This window comes from Sapajus apella, unplaced genomic scaffold (genome assembly GCF_009761245.1).
Source record: "Sapajus apella isolate SASKATOON/1434 unplaced genomic scaffold, GSC_monkey_1.0 scaffold32, whole genome shotgun sequence".
Taxonomy (NCBI): Eukaryota; Metazoa; Chordata; class Mammalia; order Primates; family Cebidae; genus Sapajus; species Sapajus apella.
In genome coordinates this window covers 8,685,104-8,708,315 of record NW_022436972.1, presented here as the reverse complement: position 1 = coordinate 8,708,315, position 23,212 = coordinate 8,685,104, and the positions used below count along the sequence as shown (strand labels likewise).

Sequence of the window (23,212 nt, the reverse complement as noted above, 5' to 3'; positions counted from 1 at the left end):
ACTAAGATCAGAGCAGAACTAAGGGAGACAGAGATACAAAAAAACCCTTCAAAAAAAATCAATAAATCCAGAAGCTGGGTTTTTTAAAAGATCAACAAAATAGACTGCTAGCCAGATTAATAAAAAAGAAATGAGAGAAGAATCAAATAGATGCAATAAAAAACGATCAAGGGGATATCACCACCGATTCCACAGAAATACAAACCACCATCAGAGATTACTACAAACAACTCTATGCATACAAACCAGTAAACCTGGAAGAAATGGATAAATTCCTAGATGCTTGCACCCTCCCAAGTCTAAAACAAGAAGTTGAAACCCTGAAGAGACCAGTAACAAGGGCTGAAGTTGAGGCAGCAATTAATAGCCTACCAACCAAAAAAAAGCCCAGGTCCAGATGGGTTCACAGCCGAATTCTACCAGCCATACAAAGAGGAGCTGGTACCACTCCTGAAACTATTCCAAACAACACAAAAAGAGGGAATCCTTCCCAAATCATTTTATGAGACCGACATCATCCTGATACCAAAACCCAGCAGTCTCAACAAAAAAAGAAAACTTGAGGCTGATATGCATGATGAACATAAATGCAAAAATCTTCAATAAAGTACTGGCAAACCGATTGCAACAGCACATCAAAAAGCTTATCCATCATGATTAAGTAGGCTTGATCCAGGGGGTGCAAGGCTGGTTCAACATACACAAGTCTATAAACGTAATTCACCACATAAACAGAACCAAAGAAAAAACCACATGATTATCTCAATAGATGCAGAGAAGGCCTTCGACAAAATTCAACAGCCCTTTCAGCTAAACACTCTCCATAAATTAGATATCAATGGAACATATCTAAAGTAATAAGAGCTATTTATGACCAACCCACAGCCAATAACATACTGAATGGCCAAAAACTAGAAGCATTCCCTTTGAAAATTGGCACAAGAGAAGGATGCCCTCTCTCACCATTTCTATTCAACACAGTGCTGGAAGTTCTGACCAGGGCAATCAGGCAAGAGAAAGAAATAAAGAGTATTCAGTTAGGAAAAGAGGAAGTCAGATTGTCTCTATTTGCAGATGACATGATTGTAAATTTAGAAAATCCCATCATCTCAGCCCAAAATCTCCTTAAGCTGATAAGCAACTTCAGCAAAGTCTCAGGATACAAAATCAATGTGCAAAAATCACAAGCATCCCTATACACCAATAACAAGAATAACAGAGAGCCAAATCAAGAGCGAACTCCCATTCACAATTGCTACATAGAGAATAAAATACCTAGGAATACAACTAACAAAGGATGTAAAGGACCTTTTCAAAGAGAACTACAAACCACTACTCAATGAAATAAGAGAGGACACAAACAGATGGAAAAAACATTCCATGCCCATGGTTAGGAAGAATCAATATCGTGAAAATGGCCACACTGCCCAAAGTAATTTATAGATTCAATGCTATCCCCATGAAGCTACCAATCACCCTCTTCACAGAACTGGAAAAAAACACCTTAAACTTCATATGGAACCAAAAGAGAGTCTGCAAAGTCAAGACTATCGTAAGCAAAAAGAACAAAGCTGGAGGCATCGCACTAAGTGACTTCAAACAATACTACAAGGCTAGAATAATCGAAACAGCATGCTACTAGTACCAAAACAGAGATATAAATCAATGGAACAGAACAGACGCCTCGGAGGCAATGCCACACATCTACAACCATCTGATCTTTGATAAACCTGACAAAAACAAGCAATGGGGAAATGATTCCCTATTTAATAAATGGTGTTGGGAAAACTGGCTAGCCATGTGCAGAAAGCAGAAACTGGACTCCTTCCTGACACCTTATACAAAAATTATCTCAAGATGGGGTAAATATTTAAACATAAGACCTAACACCATAAAAACCCTAGAAGAAAACTTAGGCAAAACCATTCAGGATATAGGCATAGGCAAGGACTTCATGACTAAAACACCAAAAGCATCAGCAACAGAAGCCAAAATAGACAAATGGGACCTAATTGAACTCCAGAGCTTCTGCACAGCAAAAGAAACAATCATTAGAGTGAATGACAAACAAAAGAATGGGAAAAAAATTTTATAATCTACCCATCTGACAAAGGGCTAATATCCAGGATCTACAAAGAACTAAAGCAGATTTACAAGAAAAAAAAAACAAACCCACTCAAATGTTGACGAAGGATATGAACAGACACTTTTCAAAAGAAGAGATATATGAGGCCAATAAACATATGAAAAAATGCTCATCATCACTGGTCATTAGAGAAATGCAAATCAAAACCACATTGAGATACCATCTCACGCTAGTTAGAATGGCAATCATTAAAAAATCTGGAAACAACAGATGCTGGAGAGGATGTGGAGAATCAGGAACACTTTTACACTGTTGGTAGGAGTGTAAATTAGTTCAACCATTGTGGAAGACAGTGCAGCAATTTCTCAAGGACCTAGAAACAGAAATTCCATTTGACCCAGCAATCCCATTACTGAGTATATAGATCCAAAGGATTATAAATCATTCTATTATAAAGACACATGCACACGTATGTTCATTGCAGCACTGTTTACAATAGCAAAGAACTGGAACCAACCCAAATGCCCATCAATGATAGACTGAGCAAGGAAAATGTGGCACATATACACCATGGAATACTATGCAGCCATAAAAAACAATGAGTTCATGTCCTTTGTAGGGACATGGATGAATCTGGAAACCATCATTCTCAGCAAACTGACACAAGAACAGAAAATCAAACACCACATGTTCTCACTCAGATGGGTGTTAAACAATGAGAACACAAGGACACAGAGAGGACAGCATCACACACTGGGGTCTGTTGGTGGGGGCTGGGGGAGGGACAGCAGGGTGTGGGAAGGCTGGGGAGGGATAACATGAGGAGAAATGCCAGGTATAGGTGATGGGCGGGATGGAGGCAGCAAACCACATTGCCATATATGTACCTATGCAACAATCCCGCATGATCTGCACATGTACCCCAGAACCTAAAGTACAATTAAATATATATATTTTATAATATAAAATAAATTAAAAAATAAAATGCATATCCCTTTTTAAGTTCTTTTCATTCCAGGTAATCATTAATTTATTGCAAACTAAGTCTTTCACTTGATTAGAAAGCAACATATATGTTAGTGCTGATTAAAATCAGAAAAGAAAACCATTAATATAGTCATTTAACAATTGTTTCTAAGTACTACAAAATTATCAAGAAGAAACCATAAAAAATGAGCTTGAAATAAATGTAAGGAAAATCTTACAGAATGTTACATGTGTAAGATTTAAAGTTTACATATATTACACCTTCACTGAGTTTGAAAATATTCAACCAGAATGCTATCTAAACAACACTGAAGACGCAATGTTTATATTCTGGAGTAAAATGTGTAGAAACTTTACATTTCTAAAGAGAAGAGACACAAATAAATGCCTATATATAGACAAAGATTTCTTGCTCAAAGACAGTTGCTCAAGATGAATACTAAATGTATTATTATACTTATTGGTATCCTTATTATAGAAAAGTACTCATTCAAACAATACTTACTAAATTCTTACTACTACAGATAACGTGCTGAGCAGGATTAATTTTACTTCATAACAACATGAATTGCGTTCTCAAGTTACTAGCTCTGTGGCTTTTGGCAAATTACTTAGCATATCTGAACCTATTTTCATCTCTGAAAAAGGGGTATAATAATGCCTACTTCGTGGATTTCTTGTGAATATTATAAATAGATAATGTATGAAAACTATGAAGAAAAGTTCTTGAATATTTGGTACTCATAAATAATACACCATTAACTACTATTTTATTTTCATCTACTATATCCTCATAATGAGTTTTGTTTATGCTAAAATTGATGATTATTTACCTTTCAGAGTCATTCATTCATTCAAAAAATGTACTGACAGCCTACTTTATGCCAAGTACCCTGCCCCAACCTTGGATCATGGGTATATAACGACAGACAACATATACGCACTCAAGGAAGTTTCACAAAAGAAACAATGAAAACAATAGAGAATATCTAAAATAGAGATATGGGAGTAATAAAAGTCATTACTATAAGTAACAGGGAAGGAAAGACAAATAGAGAAGAAAGACTATCATAGAAATATTCACTAAAAGAATAAATTGAACCATAAGACTAAGCTTGAAGGATGAAAAGGAATTGTTCAGTAGACAAGGGGGGAAAAAAATCCAGGAAGAATCTTTGTACAGCAGATGCTTGACAAAAATTTCCTCAGTGTATAGGTTTAACAAGAAAAACAAAAACAAAAACAGGCAAAGACCAGATTGTAAACAGACCTTTAAGAACCTGGCCTTCATTTTTTGCATAATGTGGCATAACTAAATAATTATGAGCAGGAATGTTAAAGGATCGGCTTCATAGTTAAGGAAAATAACTGGTAGCAATGCGGAGGTAAGATAAGCAGGCAAGTGTGGATAAACCTAAAACTGAAAAACCACTGCAAAGGTTTAGGTAAGACACCATAAGAGGCTGAGCTAAGACAAAAGCATTAATAATTTTAAAACGGGGATGGGAATTAACTAACAGAACTGACAGGAAGTGTTAACACATAAAAGGGGAGTCAAAGATGGCTTCCAATTTTCACTTAGATGGATAAGGGTACCATTAACTTAAGATAATTTATAGAGGAAAATTAATCAGATTTGGAATTTATCAAAGTTTTCTTTTGGCTGTAACAATAATATATGATAAAATTAAATGAATGATAAACGAATGGCACTGATGAATTAATGAACTGATCTGATTTAAGACCATAGAACTTATTTATAAGAAAAGTAACTTTTCTCTTTCCTTGGTACATCAAAATGTACTCTACAGACAATAGACACAAGTGACTTTTTGAATGGTTAAAACAAAAGCCTAACTTTTGACCTGATATACTTTGACTAATGAAAATAAAAATAAACTTGGAAACTCTGTGTACATAGTGATATTATGTATATATAGTGAAGTCTGCATTTAGTTTGATGCTCAAAAAGAAAATTGTAAAAGAAAGATATGACCAGGAATAAGAAAAAAAAAGATCCATATTAAGACTCCATAAGATTTACATTACGAATTGAAGTTGAAGATAAGAAAAGTACAGCATGATATCAATAGTAGCTAATTATGTGTGGAGCACAAACTACCTATTTGGTAATATGCTAATCATTTACATCCACCTTCACAAGTTCTAAAAGCTGGTAAGTGGTGAAGCTGGAAAGCAAAGGTTTTAATGTAAAGATTTATTTTTGAAAGGTCAGTAAATATCTTGTTGGGAAGGATAACAAGAACTTAGCTAGAGCATCTGTGGAAAATTAAGGAAAGGAAGAAATAAGAGAAAGAACTTATTTTGAATACTAAAACACATTAAAATCAAATACTTATGAGTTTTCAAGGTTTATGAGAACCTTCACAGAAGACTTTTAAAAATCCACATCATTCTCTCACCCTGCTCCTGTTTAGACCCCTTAGAATCACTGCATATTGAGAACTTTACAAAGGAGAATGTGTTTTCCACAAGCAAACAGTAAAGAAGAAATAAAATAGAAGTGAGCACAAATGAGTTAAAGTACTTTTTATTGGTGAATGATAATTTCATTGGTTATAACTTCACTCTAATTGTTTGCATGTATACTCTTAACTGTTTCCTAAAATTGTCTGATGAGAAAAATTACCTAGAATATTTGTTACAAATACATAATCCTACCATGAAAATTATAATACCAACACTCTGTACTTCTAATCAATTCCACTGAAATTCAAAATAATTTGGCACTTTTATCAAACTATCTTGTTCTCGCCTTAATTCTAACAAAATAGAATTTCCAGAGCAAAGGCAATGGGATTTGTATTAAAATAATCAATTTGTATTAAAAAATAAAAGTATACCATTATAATGAATGAATATATTTATTCAGAATCATTGCTGTTTAAACTATTTTCTAAGTATATCTTAATGAATTATTGTTAAATTGATATTCTTTAATAGAAACCACAATTGCTGCCTTTAAATATAAAGAAAATATTTTCATTAGAATCATGTAAAATCAAAACAAATTTTTGAAAATACCATCCAAAATAATATTTTTTTCTGTATAGGACAAGACACACATCAGATCACAAGCAACAAGAAAACAAACAAAAACAGATATAAAAAAGAAATAAAGACCTCACCCTCACCACATTTGAGTTCGTCATAACTGTTATGATAGTACCCTTAATCACAAAGGGTAAGGCAATATTTCTATTAGGAGGAGGCAGTATGCCCTAAAAAAACACTGACAATCTAACTGTCATATATCCAAGAAAGAACCTTGAACCTGCAAGGGGAACAAAGCCTTAAACATGTGTGATGGAAACTCTTATGCATTCTATCCTTGTTTTCTTTCCTTTGAACTTTCAGATGGTTCGTTACTCTGACACAAAAATGAAGTCTGGTACACAGGCAGGAAAATCTCTCTAGAAAATGCCACCTGATTATAAATGAATTATCTCTTATAATTCTAATTATATACTTGCACATTTCTCTGCATTTTCTCTTCAGAGCAGTTTTTAAAATGTGTTTTGACCTTGTCTCTGCTATTCTTTGGGATATTAAGTAAAGACACATTTCCTAAGCCAAAACTAACAATCGCAACATTCTTCTCCTTGAAGCTAGCATTATTAAAGCATCAGAAATTAACAAAACCTTCAATCTCAGGAAACAAGAATCAGAACTACTAGGATTAGGTGAATCTCCTACAAAAAAAGTATCTGTGCCTTGCTTAATCTCGGTGTTTAACATTTAACTTTAAAAAAAAAAGCCAAATATTTATAAATCCCTAATGCCTAAAATGGTGTCTGTTACTCAGTAAATAATAAGTATTTATCGAAAGAATGCCAAAGAACAGATAAGACTGAGATAATGAGGGAGTGTGAGGGAAATACACTATAAGAGAACAAAACACTGATCTTATAGCAGACAAAAATCAGATATAAAAGTAAACAGAAAATGCAGACAAGGGTAAGAGAAAACCATTAAAAGCATAGGAAAACCAGTGAAAGAGAATACTACAGAGGTCATAAAAGGTAAGTTAAGAATTCTGTCATAACAGGTGAGTTATAAAAATATTTACTTCTACCTACCTTGCGTGGTTGAAAATCGTATTTAACACAATGCTGAAAACCTTTTCCTTTGGACTTCAATGATGTGACTATTAAACAGTTGCCAACAAAATGAGCAGAGTAACCAACTCCTTTGCTAGTACGAAAACTGTAAGGAAAACTGAGCATAGTATAATATCCTCTGATAAAAAGAACTAAACACTAATGGCTATTAAACATTCTTATAAAAATCAAATTTATTTCTCTGGACAGTAGAAGGAGCTTAATATGTACAAATAAAAACTAAAAAAATATATAAAATGTACTAAAATAAGAAATTTAAACTAGGAAATAAAAGACTATGGAAGCTTTCAGTATTTCAACCTAAAATCTCAGAAATACATAAAAACAAATCAATTGCCAACAAAAGCCTCCCACCAAGTAGACTTTATCTACCTTTAAGGACCATTTGCAGTCAGCAAATACAGAACACATTTACACAAAGTGCATTTTAAATAACAACCTCCTCTCTAATTCTGGTATATCTTTTAAAATAGCTTACAAATTTAAAAAAAAAAAAAAAAAAGAAAAAAGAAACAAATTTGGTCAGAGTCAACTTTGATAAATAATGCAGTTGATGATGGAGCAAAGCAGTATATTTTTAGTTTAAAAAAGATGTAACTATGAAATACAGTTGTTTTCTTCTAGAGGAGCATTCCCCTGAGCTGTAAATTTAATCACCATGTAGAAAAATGTTTAATCATTGAAAAATGAAGGTACCACTGAAATTAATGTATGATCTCCCAAATGACCACTTTGAAGTCCAACCCCATTTATGTCTGAAAGTTCAGATGCTGATTTAAAACTTACTCTCATTATTATCCATATATAATATTTTATAGAACGTAGTAATAGCTCACATATTTCTATGCTCACATTTCTGAGCCAGCCATTATACAAAGAGCTTTAAAGATGATTCTCTCATTAAATCCTATGGGATAGGCACTATTACTATCCTCATTTTAGAGTTGAAGTACAGGGTGAATAGTAGGTGGTGAAGCCAGCACTTGAACACAGGTACTCTTATTTCGGATTATTGCAAGTATTAAATAAATTCATGTATGTAAACAAAATGTTTAGCATATAGTATGGCAATCAATGAATGTTTGATGTTCTTATTGGTAAGTATGCAGTGCTTGTGCATTACTGGAATACTAAAATTGCCAAGCTTTCACTCCTTACAGATCAACACATTATTGGGTTGATCAACTCATTCTAGTTGTCTACACTAAATAATCTTATAATTTCTTACATAGCTATTATTAAAATTTTTAAAGCACATTTCAGTTATGCTCATAGAACAAAGTAAGTAAAAAGATAAAATGAATGAAATCTGGTAAAAGTTTGGAATTTTTTTCAGGGACCAGCATTCCTCACTAAAAATTCCACAACTGATACACACTGAAGGAGACTGGGACAGAAAGTCTGTACCTTTGACTCTTAAACTGCAAATGAAAAAGAATGATAATCATGAGGTGGATGACCTAGAATCAATAGCAAAATAAATGCATACATACATACACAAATGAAACTAATTTACAGTGTCTTCATAGTTTTAGCATGTATATATTCTAAGTTGCCTTGAGACTACATATTTATAGAATTCAAGTACTTAAAGAAAAAAGTACTAAAATTAAACATATTACTCACCAATAAAGATAAGGTTTATCCTTATCAACATTAATGTTATTTAATGGATCCATACGAAACCAAGTATTTAAGGTGAAGCCATTCTGATAAGGCCACTTTGCAATAGGAGGCAAGGCAATTGCCTACAAGGCAATGAGAAAAGGTACAAAAGTATCAGTTAAAGGAAATGTGATAGTAGCTAAGGTCAAATATGGCTTTTGCAGATTGAAAAACAATCAAAGTATAAATATTATGAACAAATCTAAAAAATAAAAGCTAGTATTTTAATAAAACAATCTAAGTGCACCTAAATAGTATTTGTTGATTATAGAAGCATTCAACTTTCAAATACTCAGTGAATCAGATTTTATCTCTAGGTTACACAGGGGGTTTCAGACTATACTCCAAGAACTCCCCATCTAGTTTTATCAGCATACAGTCTCTTACACATAAGCCTCAGAGTTTCAATTTTCTATGGTTTATGCAAGGTTTTCAGTAGTAATCCATTTGGTTAAAGGAGATTGAATATTTAAAGCCAAAATGACTGAGCTCGAGAAGGTTAATGGAATCAGCATTGAAGAAATACAGATAATACTCATAATGCTAACAACATTGAAACCAAGAAAGGCAAAATATGACATTTATTGCTCAGAAACTTAACTGATATTTATAACCAAAAAGGATTCCGATCCATTCATAAGCAGAAAAGGAATCATATAAGTCTCTATTGAAAATAGCAATCAAATAAAATGTAGCCATTCTAAGGAATAAATGAAAAAGTAGCTTATTGTTTCACCTGACTTCAAGAAACATCTGAATGTATTTATTTATTTTCCTAGACTTTATCCATATTCTACATAAAAGATAATTACCCATTATGATTTTAAAATTCATCTGTTCCCCAAACAGATCCTTCATGTTGTTGATAATGGCCTTTCTCAAATACAACAAGGACCTTCCATTATCAAAAATCTCAGGTATTCAGGCCGGGCGCAGTGGCTCATGCCTGTAATCCCAGCAACTTTGCGAGGCCAAGGCAGGTGGATCACCTGAGGTCGGGAGTTCGAGACCCGTCTGACCACCACAAAGAAACCCCATCTCTATTAAAAACACAAAATCAGCTGGGCGTGGTGCTGCATGCCTGTAATCCCAGCTACTCGGGAGGCTGAGGCAGGAAAATCACTTGAATCCAGGAGGCAGAGGTTGCAATGAGCCAAGATCACACCACTGCACTCCAGCCTGGGCAACAAGAGCAAAACTCCATCTCAGAAGAAAAAAAAAAAAATTCAGCATTCAGAATAAAGTTTAAATTTCTTCAGGGTATACAAGACTCTTTCTACATGCTAAGGCTCCAACAAACCCTTTTGATTTTATCCTCCTCTACTACCCAACCCCATATTCCAAAGGACACCTAAATATACCAGTTATTCCACCTGTTCTTATACAGTTCCTCTTTCTATATATCATGTTGCTTCTATCCAAATCATTCTTCCTTCCAAAAAAATCTCAATTATTCTTTAATAGCAGACTAATAGGTTCCTCATCTGTGAAGCTCTTCTGGACTTTAACCTAGCTTGGCTTCTCTTTTCAATTGTATTCCTGTAGTTTTGAGTACCTAAATCTACAGTACCATTTATAACTCTTATTTTAACAAGGTGTATTTGCATGGGTCTACCCAACAGAGTTCTTTAAGAATAAGGAATGCAATCTACACTCCAAGTATAATGACTGAAGATATAGAAAACACTTTGTAGGTGCTCAATGAATAATATCAAAGTAGTCAAAGATTTATAACTGCTTGCTGTTCAAAAAATACACAAACACATACACACACACACATACATATGTACAGGTGCGCACACACACACACATACACACACAATTTCAAATGAAAAGTTAAACCCTACGAATGAATCAAAATTTTCCATATATTAACCTTTCAGATTTTAATGTTTAAGCAATTAGTTTAGGCAGTTTTCTCATGGAATATAAATAACACTTTATTATCAAACAACATAAGTTTTCTTGACATTTTAAAAAAGGAGATATTTTACCTTTATCTAATAGATGAACTTACATTCCAAATATATAATGAACTCTTAGGATAATAAAATAAACAACCAATTTTTTAATGAATAGAATATTTGAACAGAAACATTACAAATGAAGATATAAGAATGACCAATAAACACATGAAAAATGCTCATAATCGGTCATGAGTAAAATGCAAAATTAAAACTATGATCAGGTACCATTACAGTAGATCCCCTCTTATCTGTGGTTTCATGGTTTCAGTTACTCATGGTCAACCACAATCTAAAAACAGGTGAGTACAATAAAGTAAGATATTTTGAGAGACAGAGATAATGAGGGAGGGGAGGGAAGGAGAGACAGTACTCACAAACCTTTTACTACAATATATTGCTATAGTTGTTCTATTTTATTATTACTTATTGTTGTTAATCTCTTACTGTGCTCAGTTTGTAAATCAAACTTTATCACAAGTATGTATGTAGAAGAAAAAACCATGGTATATATTATATAGACAGTTCAGTAGCATCCACAGTTTCAGGTATCCATCAGGCCAGTCTTAGAACATACATCCCCATGGATAAGGCAGGACTATTGTACATAACCATTTCAATGCCTCAAATTTAAAAGACTGAAAATGTCTAGGATGCAGGTCAAGTGGGACTCTCATAGTGCTGATGGGAATGTACAATGTTCTAATATAGAAAACAATTACACAGTTTCTCATGAAAGTAAACAGGCAGTTACCAGAAAACCCAGCAATCTCACTCAGGTGTTTAATTAAGAGATAAGAAAACATATGTCCATAGAAAGACCTGTGTTCAAATGTTCACAGTTTTATTTACAATAGCCCAAAACTAGAAACTCAAAAGTCCATCAGCTAGTGAATAGATAGGAGTGGTATATCCATAAAATGCAATACTACTCAAAAAGAAAAAGAAGAGAATAAAACAGCAATTAAAACTACGACATGGAAAACCTCAGAACCATCATGGTAAGTGAAAGAAGCCTAACACAAAACACTATACACCGGTCTGGGCACAAAGACTCAATCCCAGTACGTTGGGAGGCCTAGGCGGGCAGATCAGGAGATCAGGAGTTTTGAGACCAGCCTGGCCAACATGATGAAACCCCGTCTCTGCTAAAAATACAAAAATTAGCCAGGCGCAGTGGCAGACACCTAATAATCCCAGCTACTCGAGAGGCTAAGGCAGGAGAATTGCTTGAACCCAGGAGGCAGAGGTTGCAGTAAGATGAGATTGCACCACTGAACTCCAGCCTGGGTGACAGAGCAAGGCTTCATCTCAAAAAAGAAAAAAAAAAGACTATATGCTGTATGATTTTATTTATATGACAATCTAGAAATGGCAAAACTATAGAAACACAAAGTAAATCAGAGGTAATAAGAAACAGGCTGAGTGGAGGGGAATGTCTTCCAACCGGCACAAAGGAATTTTGAGGAGTGATGAAATTGTTCAAATCATTGGTAGTGGTTGTATGACTTCAAACATCATCAAATTGTGCTTTCTAAACTGGTAAATTTCGTTATATATAAATTAAACCTTACTAAAGTTGACCTAAATATAAATAAACAAATAAAAATCAGCACATGTACTTAAAACTTACCGCAGCACTACAACCAGGGAAATTGAAAAAAGTATCAGGACCATGTCTCTGTGGCATCTGATTAAGAACTGATAATAATTTTACTGCATGTCTTGGCTGAGGAAACAATAGAAGAAAGAAATGTCATTGTACAAATTTAGCAATCATACTTAATATACCACGTTAGCCACTGGACTGTTTTCTAACTAGAGAAAAATTATTTTTAAATCATTTACAAAACATTTACTAAATCATTTAAGTGGAAAGCAATTTCCATTATAAATTCAAGTATATAGCTCTCTAGAGACAAACTATTGAACATTAAGTATTAATGGACTGATATTCAATACCTTTCCCTCTGACCACAGCTTACCCAGATTCCACTTTCTCCACGAAGCATGCTGAACAAAAGCTTCAACTCCTTGACAGTGATGCTGTAGCTGGCAAGAACCCCCAACATATCAACTAGAAGATCTTCAAAGGAAAATAAAGTTATTCTGAACTCTAGTCATGAGCTGTCATCTGTCAAGGTAATATACTTTGTGAAAGATATAAAGTTATTGTCATCTCCTTCTCTCTCTTTTCCCCTCCATATATATATATATATACATATATATATGTATATACACATATATATATATAATATATCTAAATGTCCTCATGAATAGCAGTTCCAATCAACAATTTTTAAGTCATTAAATAACCAAAAGAATTTATTTGAATTATATGATTTTCCTCCATTAAATTACTACTGCAATTAAGGCCTCTAAGCAGACATGTAAAATAGAGTTTATATATTCCCAGAACACACACATACACGCACACAAAAACACACACCCCACACATGGCCTGCTGGTAAAGGTAGGTAAAAATATGCAAATGTGCAAAGATTTAAAATTGTAAACTGGTTATTGTCAAATGAAAAAGTAACAGCTGACCATATTGTCTTTCAGAATTATCTCTTCTTAATATATTCCTGGTATGTTCCTTGGCCCATTAGCAATTTTTAGCATTTACTCCAGGTGAGACATTATTCCCAGTGGTTTACAGAAACCAACCTCACAAATCTTCTTAACAAGCCTATGAGGTAAGTACCATTATTATCCCCTTTCAAAATGAGTAAATTGTGGCACAGATAATTTATTCACATTGCCCAAGAACACAGACCTAGCAAATTGTAGAATCAGCATTCAAACCCAGGCAGTTTAAAGACATACTAGTCTATAAGTAGAAGTGTAATTTAAATGTATTACTAGTGGTATCTATCATGCTGGTTTGAGTGTTTATATGCATATAACATACACACCAGCATACCTAATAATGAGAAAAATTATAAATTTAATCTCGTTTCTGATTGCTTTCTCTACACATTGTGATAAATACCTGTTCTGTCCTTGTTCTTTGCAAGAAATCGAACATCTAAACATTTATACTTCATTTTCTCAATTTCTAAAGCACTTAAGAATGAAACATACTACAAAGGTTATCACAAAGCAATACACATACATATTCTAAAAGCTTATAATCAACAATAGGTTAGATTAGGGGAAGCTGAAATAATGGTATTGATATATAATGTATATTATTCAATACCATATCACAGATTAATAATGAATTTGAGACTGTAAAAAAAATTTGTCATTTGTATATTTCAAAATTCAAACAGTATGCTTATTTTCATCAACTAATAATTAACTTATTTTACTTAATATACAATAAGCCAGTAATCTCTATGATAAAATTGTGATCATGGATATGCCACTTTCAGAGTGATTTTTTAATGAAATAAAACATGTCATCATCTTAAGCAACAAAAATGTATGAAAATATTAGTACATGTTAAGTCAAAGTATGTTTCTAAAAAAGATTCAAGTACCATAAGAATCCTAAACTAACAGCAAGTATTTTTTTCTTAATCCATTTAATGTTGATGTAATATGAATTATTTTTAAGCAATTAGCTGCAATAGCAACCTTTACAGATTTCTTAAAGGTTTACACAAAATACTTTTTAAAAATACTTTAAAAATATTGGCAACCTTTAAATTTTTTCAGGTTATACAAGACTTCATCTTTATCTTATCTCCTATGTATGTCACAAAAAGTAATCTATTATATTTGTATTTAATTAGAAATTTTTAAAAAATTCATTATATATTGTATATGTAACACAACCAAGTAGCTCAGTTTAATTCTATTACAGAAGGTCTTTTCTGGAGAACAAGATTAGAAGTAATTAGAAATTATTTTTAAAGAGAATAAAATACTAATTACTCATATACTGTATATGTAACACAACCAAGCAGCTCAGTTTAATTCTATTATAGAAGGTCTTCTTTTCTGGAGAACAAGATTGAAAGTAATTAGAAATAATTATTTTTAAAAATACTAAGATCAAAAATTTTTCTTACAATTTGCTATAAATGTTTAATTTATCCACTTTCTAGTGATACTTTTACTATATTATTAAATAAAAAGTACCCTGTTGAACTTAACATACCACAATACATTCAGATATGAACAGTTAGTAGTGTTGTGGTAGCTACCAGTTCTTCCTTAGTATAATATTTAAATTTTAATTTCTCTATTGAAAAAGCAAGACAGAGGTATTTTTCTGACATTTATTCTCTTTTCTTATATCCTTCCATCATCAAGCTCTTTTGAAGGGAAAGGCTAGAAATTACAAAAAGTGAATATTTTGTGTTATTAATATGATTATTGAGAGAAAGATAAGAGAATTAAGGAGCTTTGTATAATACCAATGTCAACATATGAACTTCTATGGAACAATCACCCTCACTGTCACTTTTACATCTCAGTGCTGATGAATTATGTACCAGTACATTACTATGCATGTAATATTGGCTCATTCTCTAAACTGCACTCCATAGAGTAGCAGTCAATGTACGAAAAAAAAAAAAATTAAGAACTTAAGCTCAGATATAAGAATTGAAAGATCATATGATGTTCTATACAACATATGTACACATAAGTTTATATAAATAAATTCCTAATAAATAACTCTAGAATTTATAGAAATGCTACTATTAATATATCTTATTAGAAAGGTATTTTAAGAAATAGAAGTCTTAATCTCATTTTTCATCAACTTAGCCATCAGTACCCAATATTGGGAATGCCAAATTATTCTTAAAAAAAAAAAAAAAGATATATGCTACCCTGAAGTAATTAGATATGATTTTTAATATATTTTCTAAGAAAATGAAATTTTTGGAAGTATTTAATTTCAAAAACATTCTTTTTGCAATTTTGCATTCTTTTTTAACCCATTTTTCATTCCCTTCTTTCTTGTTTAATGGTTTGTTCTGTTAATTTTAAAATTAATTAAATGCATGAGTCAAAATGTTGAAGCATATTCTCTGGTATCTAAACTACTTTCCAGAATGGGATATAATACTATGGAGAGTAATATCAGCACTTTTATAATTATGAAAATGCTTTTATGTCAGAATATACTTAGGGTGAAGATTCATGGCTCACAAAAAATAAACATTTCAAACTTTAATCTTATTTTCTGGAACTTTACTTGCCCTGGAACAATATTTGACACACTTTTGTGTGTCAAATGCAACTAGCCACACAGGAGAATGAGTGTGCAAGGAGGTGAAGATTTGGTGGTCAAAAATTATAGATTTCAAAGTTATTGTTTGAAATAACCCAAAAAAGCACAAAAATTGGTATTTTTATCTTTAACTTCCTGGTGAATTTTATGGTCTAGTTCATAATCTATTAGTTTATTTTAATACAAAAGTTTCTTCCAAACTGGACATGTCCAAAAGATACACCATGCTTATCTAAGGCTTTTAGTACCTCCTATCATAATTGCATACGTGTCAGATTGAGGAGCACAGAAGTATGAGAATTTGCTAAAATGCTCATTTTACAGAACTAAAATACCTATTATGGTATTTTAATTATGTAAAAGCTTAATAAAATACTACATAAAAAGATGCTGTTGGGCCGGGTGTGGTCACTCACGCCTGTAATCCCAGCACTTTGGGAGGCCAAGGCAAGCGGATCACGAGGTCAAGAGATGGAGACCATCCTGGCCAACTCAGTGAAACCCCGTCTCCACTAAAAATACAAAAAAAATAGCTGGGTGTGGTGCCACACGCCTGTAGTCCCAGCTACTCAGGAGACTAAGGCAGGAGAATCACCTGAACCTGGAAGGCGGAGGCTGCAGTGAGCCAAGATCACACCACTGCACTCCAGCTTGGCAAAAAAAAAGATGTTTATTTTTCTGATAGATTTCATAGCACTCCATGGTACTGAAATTTTCTAAAATTTAGAAAAGCAACATCAGTAATTATGTTTGTCTACTATAATAATTATATTTTTCTTCTTCCACTCTTTAGGTTTTCCATTAATATAAAAAGTAAAATCTCCATACATTTCCATTTATTTTAAATCAAAGTAGTATCAACAAATCTACATTACCTATAGAATATAAAGAGGAGTATATGAAACTTTATAAACATTTAAGTTATACTTTCCTGTCAGATAACCCCATACCTGCTATCATGTCATCTACAGCACTCATTTTCAGCAACACTTGTTCAATTAGCCCAACTTCTGTGCTAGTCTGTAAATTCCGAACACTTTTTCGTAGAATGGCTGTAAACATGCTCCATATTTCTGCTTGACATGTTACATCACAGTGCTCCAAAAGCTCTGTCATGCATGTTATACTCTCAGCATCCTGGATAATAAAGTTCATCTCCAAGTCAAATTCTCCACCAACCAGCTGAAAGTAAACAGAAAGAAACAATAGTCTTAACATGGGAGGTTACTGATAACAGTAGAATAAAATAATAGCGAGAATTTGATGAGCAGGAGAGAACAGCTACTACTCCAAAAAATTTCAAGTCTTCTGGTATAAAATTAATTTTGATCAAAAGCATAAGAGCTACAGATAAGTGAAAGGCATTGTAAGCATTGAAACTACCAAAGAGAAATCTAATTGTCACATAAATGGAAAAGGATGATTTCAAAGCTAGTAAAATAGAGCAAACTTCAGCATGTGACTCCTGGGTGTGACTCAGAAAAAAATCCTAAAAAGAAGGTTTGGCCTTTAAAAGTGATTATCAACAGAAAATACAGAATTTACTAAGCATAAATTTTAAGGCATGAAATTCATTTTCTTTTTTGATATTAATAGTCTTACAGATAAAGAGATGTAACTGGGGCCTAATTACCATATATATAAGATAACGAAATATGGAACTGATACAACTTACAATAAATGTTGAAATAATCAAATGAATGTTAAAAAATAAGTTGAACAGAAATATACAAGGTCTTGTGATGTTTTTTTTTTAAGCACAAATATGAATTGGGTAAAGAAAGCTGATTTAACAGTAACACATTTGACTTCAGCATTACAGGAAATGAGTCCAAAGTATTACTGCCCCTCCCATTTGGTATTTTAAATACAGTAATAGACAAACATACATAGAATGAAATAATAAGACTCTTTACTCTCTGTTGATCAAATCACACAGGAACAATTGCATTCAGTTATAAGCATTATTCTTAAAAAGAATAGTCAAAGTGAGTATCTTTTTGGTCTAGAAAATAAGATTTAGGCATAAAATAATAATCACATAAAATGCCTCACAATTGAAGTCATTAATTCCCTTGTTCATTCAATAAATAATTCATTTATTAAGGTCTAGAACGTACTGTTCTGAGAACTAGAATACATGAACATCTAATATAAAGACCACACACTAACAGTGCTAAATTCTAGAAATAAAGATGTACATGTATCTATGCATACATACACTACTTTATTCCAAAAAACACTGAAGGTGGCTATAAGTTATATAAAGCATGAAGGAAGACATAAAATATGAGTAGATGAGAAAAAAAGAGGCAAAGGAAAAACAAGATTAGGAACAGAGAGGGAGTAGAGTTAGGATCAACAAGTAGAATTAATTTCCTATCAATGAAAGGTGTTCACAAATATTGACAGATGACCACAGAGTATAATGTAAATACGATAAATAGTAGTAATACCACCACCTAACCTTACATAGCATTTAGTACTGTTCTAAGTATTTTAAATCTGTTATGAAGCTGCTATTGTCTTCATTTTACAGATAAGGAATCATAGGCACAGAATTTTAAGTATGTTGAAGAATGCTACAAAACTGGTAAGAGACCGAGGATCCAAACACAAGAAGTCTGTCTTCATGCAAGTTCATGCAAACATTACAATTTCATTTAAAAATATTTTTTAGGAGGGAGGTAAAGCAAGGTGGTAGAATAGAAAGCTCCACAGATCGTCCCCCTACCCCTACTGCAACCACAAGGACACAAAGTTAACAAACATCTACACAGAAAAAAAATCTTCATAAGAACCAAAAATCAGGTAAGCACTCACAGTACCTGGTTTTAACCTCGTATCACTGGAAGAGGCACTGAAAATAGGGAAAAACAGTTTTGAGTCTCCGACACCACCCCTCTCTGACCCCAGCAGCATGGCTTGGTGCCAAGAGCATCTCTGGGTTCTGGTGAAGGGAGAACAGAGCAATTATGAGGCACTGAACTCAGTGCTGTCTTGTCAGAGCAAAAAGAGAAACCTGACCAAACTAAGCTGATGTCCACCCATGGAGAAGTCATTTCAACCAACCCTAGCCAGAGGGGAATCACTGATACCAGTGGTCCAAACTTGAGTGCCTGCAACCTAACCACTGAAGGCCAGAGTGCTCTTGGTGTCTAAGTAAACCCGAAAGACAGTCTAGGCCATAAGGACTGCAGCTCATAGGTGAGTCCTAGTATTGAACTAGACCCACAGCCAGTGGACTAAAGTGCCATGGGATATACTGAGATACTAGCTGGGGCAGCCAAGGAAATGCTGGCATCACCCCTTCCCTAATCCCAGACTGCACAAAGAAACCCCTTCTTTCCACTTGAGAAGAGGAGAGGGAAGAGTAGGGAGGAGTCTGTCTTGCATCTTGTTTACCAGCTCTACCACAGAAGGATAGGGCACCTTGAGGTCATGAGGCCCTTGTTCCAGGCTCTACCTCTGTAACATTTCTAGATACAACTGGGGTGAGAAGAAAACCCGCTGCCTTAAAGGAAAGGATCCAGGCCTAGCAGCATTCATCATCTGCTAACTGAAGAGCCCTTGGGTCCTAAATAACCAGCAGTGATACCCAGGTACTATGTCCAGGGCTGTGGTGAGCTTCTGAGACTTGTTGGCTTCATGTGAGACTATGCACATTACCAGCTGTGGTGGCTACGAGGCAAAACTCCTTCTGCTGGGTAAAAACAGAAAGAAGAGTAAAAGGGACTGTCTTGAATCTTAGGTACCAACACCCACCACAGTGCAATAGAGCACCAAGTGCATTCTTGGGGTTCCCAGTTCCAGGACTTGACTCTTGGACAGCATTCCTAGACCTGCCCTGGATCAAAGGGAAGCCCACTGACTTGAAGCGTGAGTCCCAGGCCAGGCAGCATTCACCACAAGCTGATATAAGAGCCCTTGGACCTTAAAGGAACATCAGTGGTACTTTGGTAGTACTTCTCACAGCCAGGAGTGGTGGTGGCTATGGAATGAGGCTCCTCCACCTTTGGAAAGGCGAAAAAGTGGAAAGGACTGCATCTTGCAGGTTGAGTGCCAGCTCAGCCGCAATACAACAGAACACAAGGTATATTTCTAAGGTTTTTCACTCAATCTCTGACTTTTGGATGGCATCTCTGGACCCGCTGGTGGCCAGTAGGACTTTGCCATCCTGAAGAGAAGGACATAGGCCCAGCTGGCTTTGCCACCTGCTAACTGTAGAGCCCCAGTCCTTGAGCGAACATAGGCCGTAGCCAAGAAGTAGTTAAGGCACGCCTTGGGCAAGACCCAGCACTGTGTTTGCTTAAGGTCTGATCCAGCGCAGTGACAACAGTGGTGGTCACAGTGGTGCTTGTGTCATACCACCCTCAACTTTAGGTGTCTCAGAACAGAGAGAGAGAGAGAGAGACTCTGTGTCCCTGGGAGAAAGTCAGGGAAGAGAACAAGAGACTCTGCCTGGTGATCTAGAGAATTATCCCAGATCTTATCCAAGGCCATCAAGGCAGCACCTCTACAAGTCTGTAAGAACCACAATGTCACCAGGAAGCATTCCCAAGAAGGATGGCTACAAGTAAGCTCAGGCAATGAAGACTACAATAAATACCTAACTCTTCAATGCCCAGACACCAAAGAATATCTACTTGGATTAACACCATCCAGAAAACATGAGCTCACCAAATGAACTAAACAAGGCACCAAGAATCAATCCTGGAAAAACAAAGATATGTGACCTTTCACACAGAGAATTCAAAATAGCTGTGTTAGGAAACTCAAAGAAATTCAAGATAACACAAAGAGGAGATTCAGAATTCTATCAGATAAATTTAACAAAGATATTGAAATAATTTTTAAAAATCAAGTGGGGGCCGGGCGCGGTGGCTCAAGCCTGTAATCCCAGCACTGTGGGAGGCCGAGGCGGGTGGATCACGAGGTCAAGAGATCGAGACCAGCCTGGTCAACATGGTGAAACCCCATCTCTACTAAAAATACAAAAAATTAGCTGGGCATGGTGGTGCGTGCCTGTAATCCCAGCGACTCAGGAGGCTGGGGCAGGAGAATTGCCTGAACCCGGGAGGCGGAGGTTGCGGTGAGCCGAGGTCGTGCCATTGCACTCCAGCCTGGGTAACAAGAGCGAAACTCCGTCTCAAAAAAGAAAAACAATAAAAATCAAGTGGGAATTCTGGAGCTCAAAAATGCAGTTGGCATACTTAAAAATACAACAAGTCTTTAAGAGCAGACTGGATCAAGCAGAGGAAGGAATTAATGAGCTTGAAGAAAGGCTATTTGAAAATACACAGAGGAGACAAAAGAAAAAAGACTAAAAACCAATGAGGCATGCCTACACAATCTATAGAACAGCCTCAAAAGGGCAAATCTAAGAGGTATTGACCTTAAAGAAGAGCAGAGAAACAGACAGCAGTAGAAAGTTTATTTTGAGTAAACCTTCAAAGAACAGAGAAGTACCCAAACTTGGAGAAAATATCCAAGTACAAGAAGGGTATAGAACACCAAGCAGATTTAACCCAAAGAAGATTACCTCAAGACATTTAATAATCAAATTCCCAAAGGTCAAGGATAAAGTAAAAGTCCTAAAAGCTGCAAGAGAAAAGAAATAATAACATACAAAGGAGCTCCAATACAACTGGCAGCAGACTTTTCAGTGAAAAACTTATATGCCAGGAGATGGTGTCATGACATATTTAAATTGCTGAGGGAAAAAAAAACCTTTTGCCCTAGAATAGTATATCCAGTGAAAATATCCTTCAAACATGAAGAAGAAATAAAGACTTTCCCAAACAAATAAAAGCTAAGGGATTTCATCAACATCTGACCTGTCTTACAAGAGATGTTAAAGAGAGTGCTTCTATTAGAAAAAAGGACCTTAATGAGCAAGAAATGATCACCTGAAAATACAAAACTTACTGTCAATATAAGCATACAGAAAAACACAGAATATTATAATACTGCCACTGTAGTTTGTAAACCACTCCTATCCTAAGTAGAAAGACTAAATGATGAACCAATCAAAAATAGTAGCTACGACAACTTTTCAAGACATAGGCAGTGTAATCAGATATAAACAAGAAAAAAGTTTAAAAGTAAGGAAATAAAGTTAAGGCAAGTTTTTACTAGTTTTTCTTTTTGCCTGTTTGTTTATGCAAATAGTGTTATGTTATCAGACTAAAACAATGAGTGATAAGATATTTTTTGCAAGGCTCATGGTAACTTCAAACCAAAGAACATAAAAAGGATACACAAAAAACAAAAATCAAGAAACTAAATCACCAAAGAAAATCAGCTTCGCTAGAGGAAGACAGCAATGCAAGAAAGAAGGGAAGACCAGAAAACAAAAAAACAAAATGGCAAGACTAAGTCCTTACTTAATAACAACACTGAATGTAAATACACTAAACTCTCCAATCAAAAGACACACACTGGTATAATGGATGAAAAATAAGAACCATTCATCTGTTGCCTAAAAGAAAAATACTTCACCTAAAAAGACACACAAAAACTGAAAATAAACAGATGGAAAAAAGATATCCCATGCCAAAGAAAACCAAAAAAAAGCAGAAGTCACTATACTTACATCAGACAAAAGAGATTTCAAGACAAAAACTATAAAAAGAGACAAAAAAGGTCACTATATAAAGATAAGTTATATAAGGGGTCAATTAAGCAAGAGGATATAACAGTTTCAATATAGATGCATCCAATACTGGAGCACCTGGATATATAAAGGAAACACTATTACAGCTAAAGAGAGAGATAGCCTCCAATACTATAATAGCCGGAGACTTCAAAACCTCAATTTCAGCACTGGACACACCTTCTAGACAGAAAATAAACTAAGAAACATCAGAATTAATCTTCACCACAGATCAAATTGGGCTAATAGATATTTACAGAACATTTCATCCAAAAGCTACAGAATATACACTCTTTGCCGTAGCACATAGATCATCTGAAAAGACAGACCATATGTTAGGTCACAAAACAAATCTTGAAACATTCCAAAAAAACGAAATAACATAAAGCATCTTCTCTGACAACAATGGAATAAAACTAGAAATACAATGAGAAATTTCGGAAACTATACAAATACAAGGAAATTAAACCATATGCTCCTGAATGATAAATGAGTCGATGAAGAAATTAAGACGGAAAC

The 23,212-nt window shown here is 34.4% G+C and overlaps 1 protein-coding gene across 14 annotated transcripts in view; it reads right to left on the bottom strand.

The window, feature by feature from the left end:
* The window catches only part of NBEA (neurobeachin), a 713,110-nt gene that overhangs the window by 603,797 nt on the left and 86,101 nt on the right, over positions 1-23,212 (bottom strand). For all 14 annotated transcript variants that reach the window (XM_032294855.1, XM_032294857.1, XM_032294861.1 and 11 more), the window contains exons 2-6: positions 16,989-17,220; positions 12,830-12,930; positions 12,478-12,573; positions 8,842-8,963; positions 7,174-7,300 (exon numbers count right to left, since the gene is read on the bottom strand). In XM_032294855.1, coding sequence (XP_032150746.1) covers positions 7,174-7,300; positions 8,842-8,963; positions 12,478-12,573; positions 12,830-12,930; positions 16,989-17,220 — 678 coding nt within the window. The remainder of the gene's footprint in view (positions 1-7,173; positions 7,301-8,841; positions 8,964-12,477; positions 12,574-12,829; positions 12,931-16,988; positions 17,221-23,212) is intronic.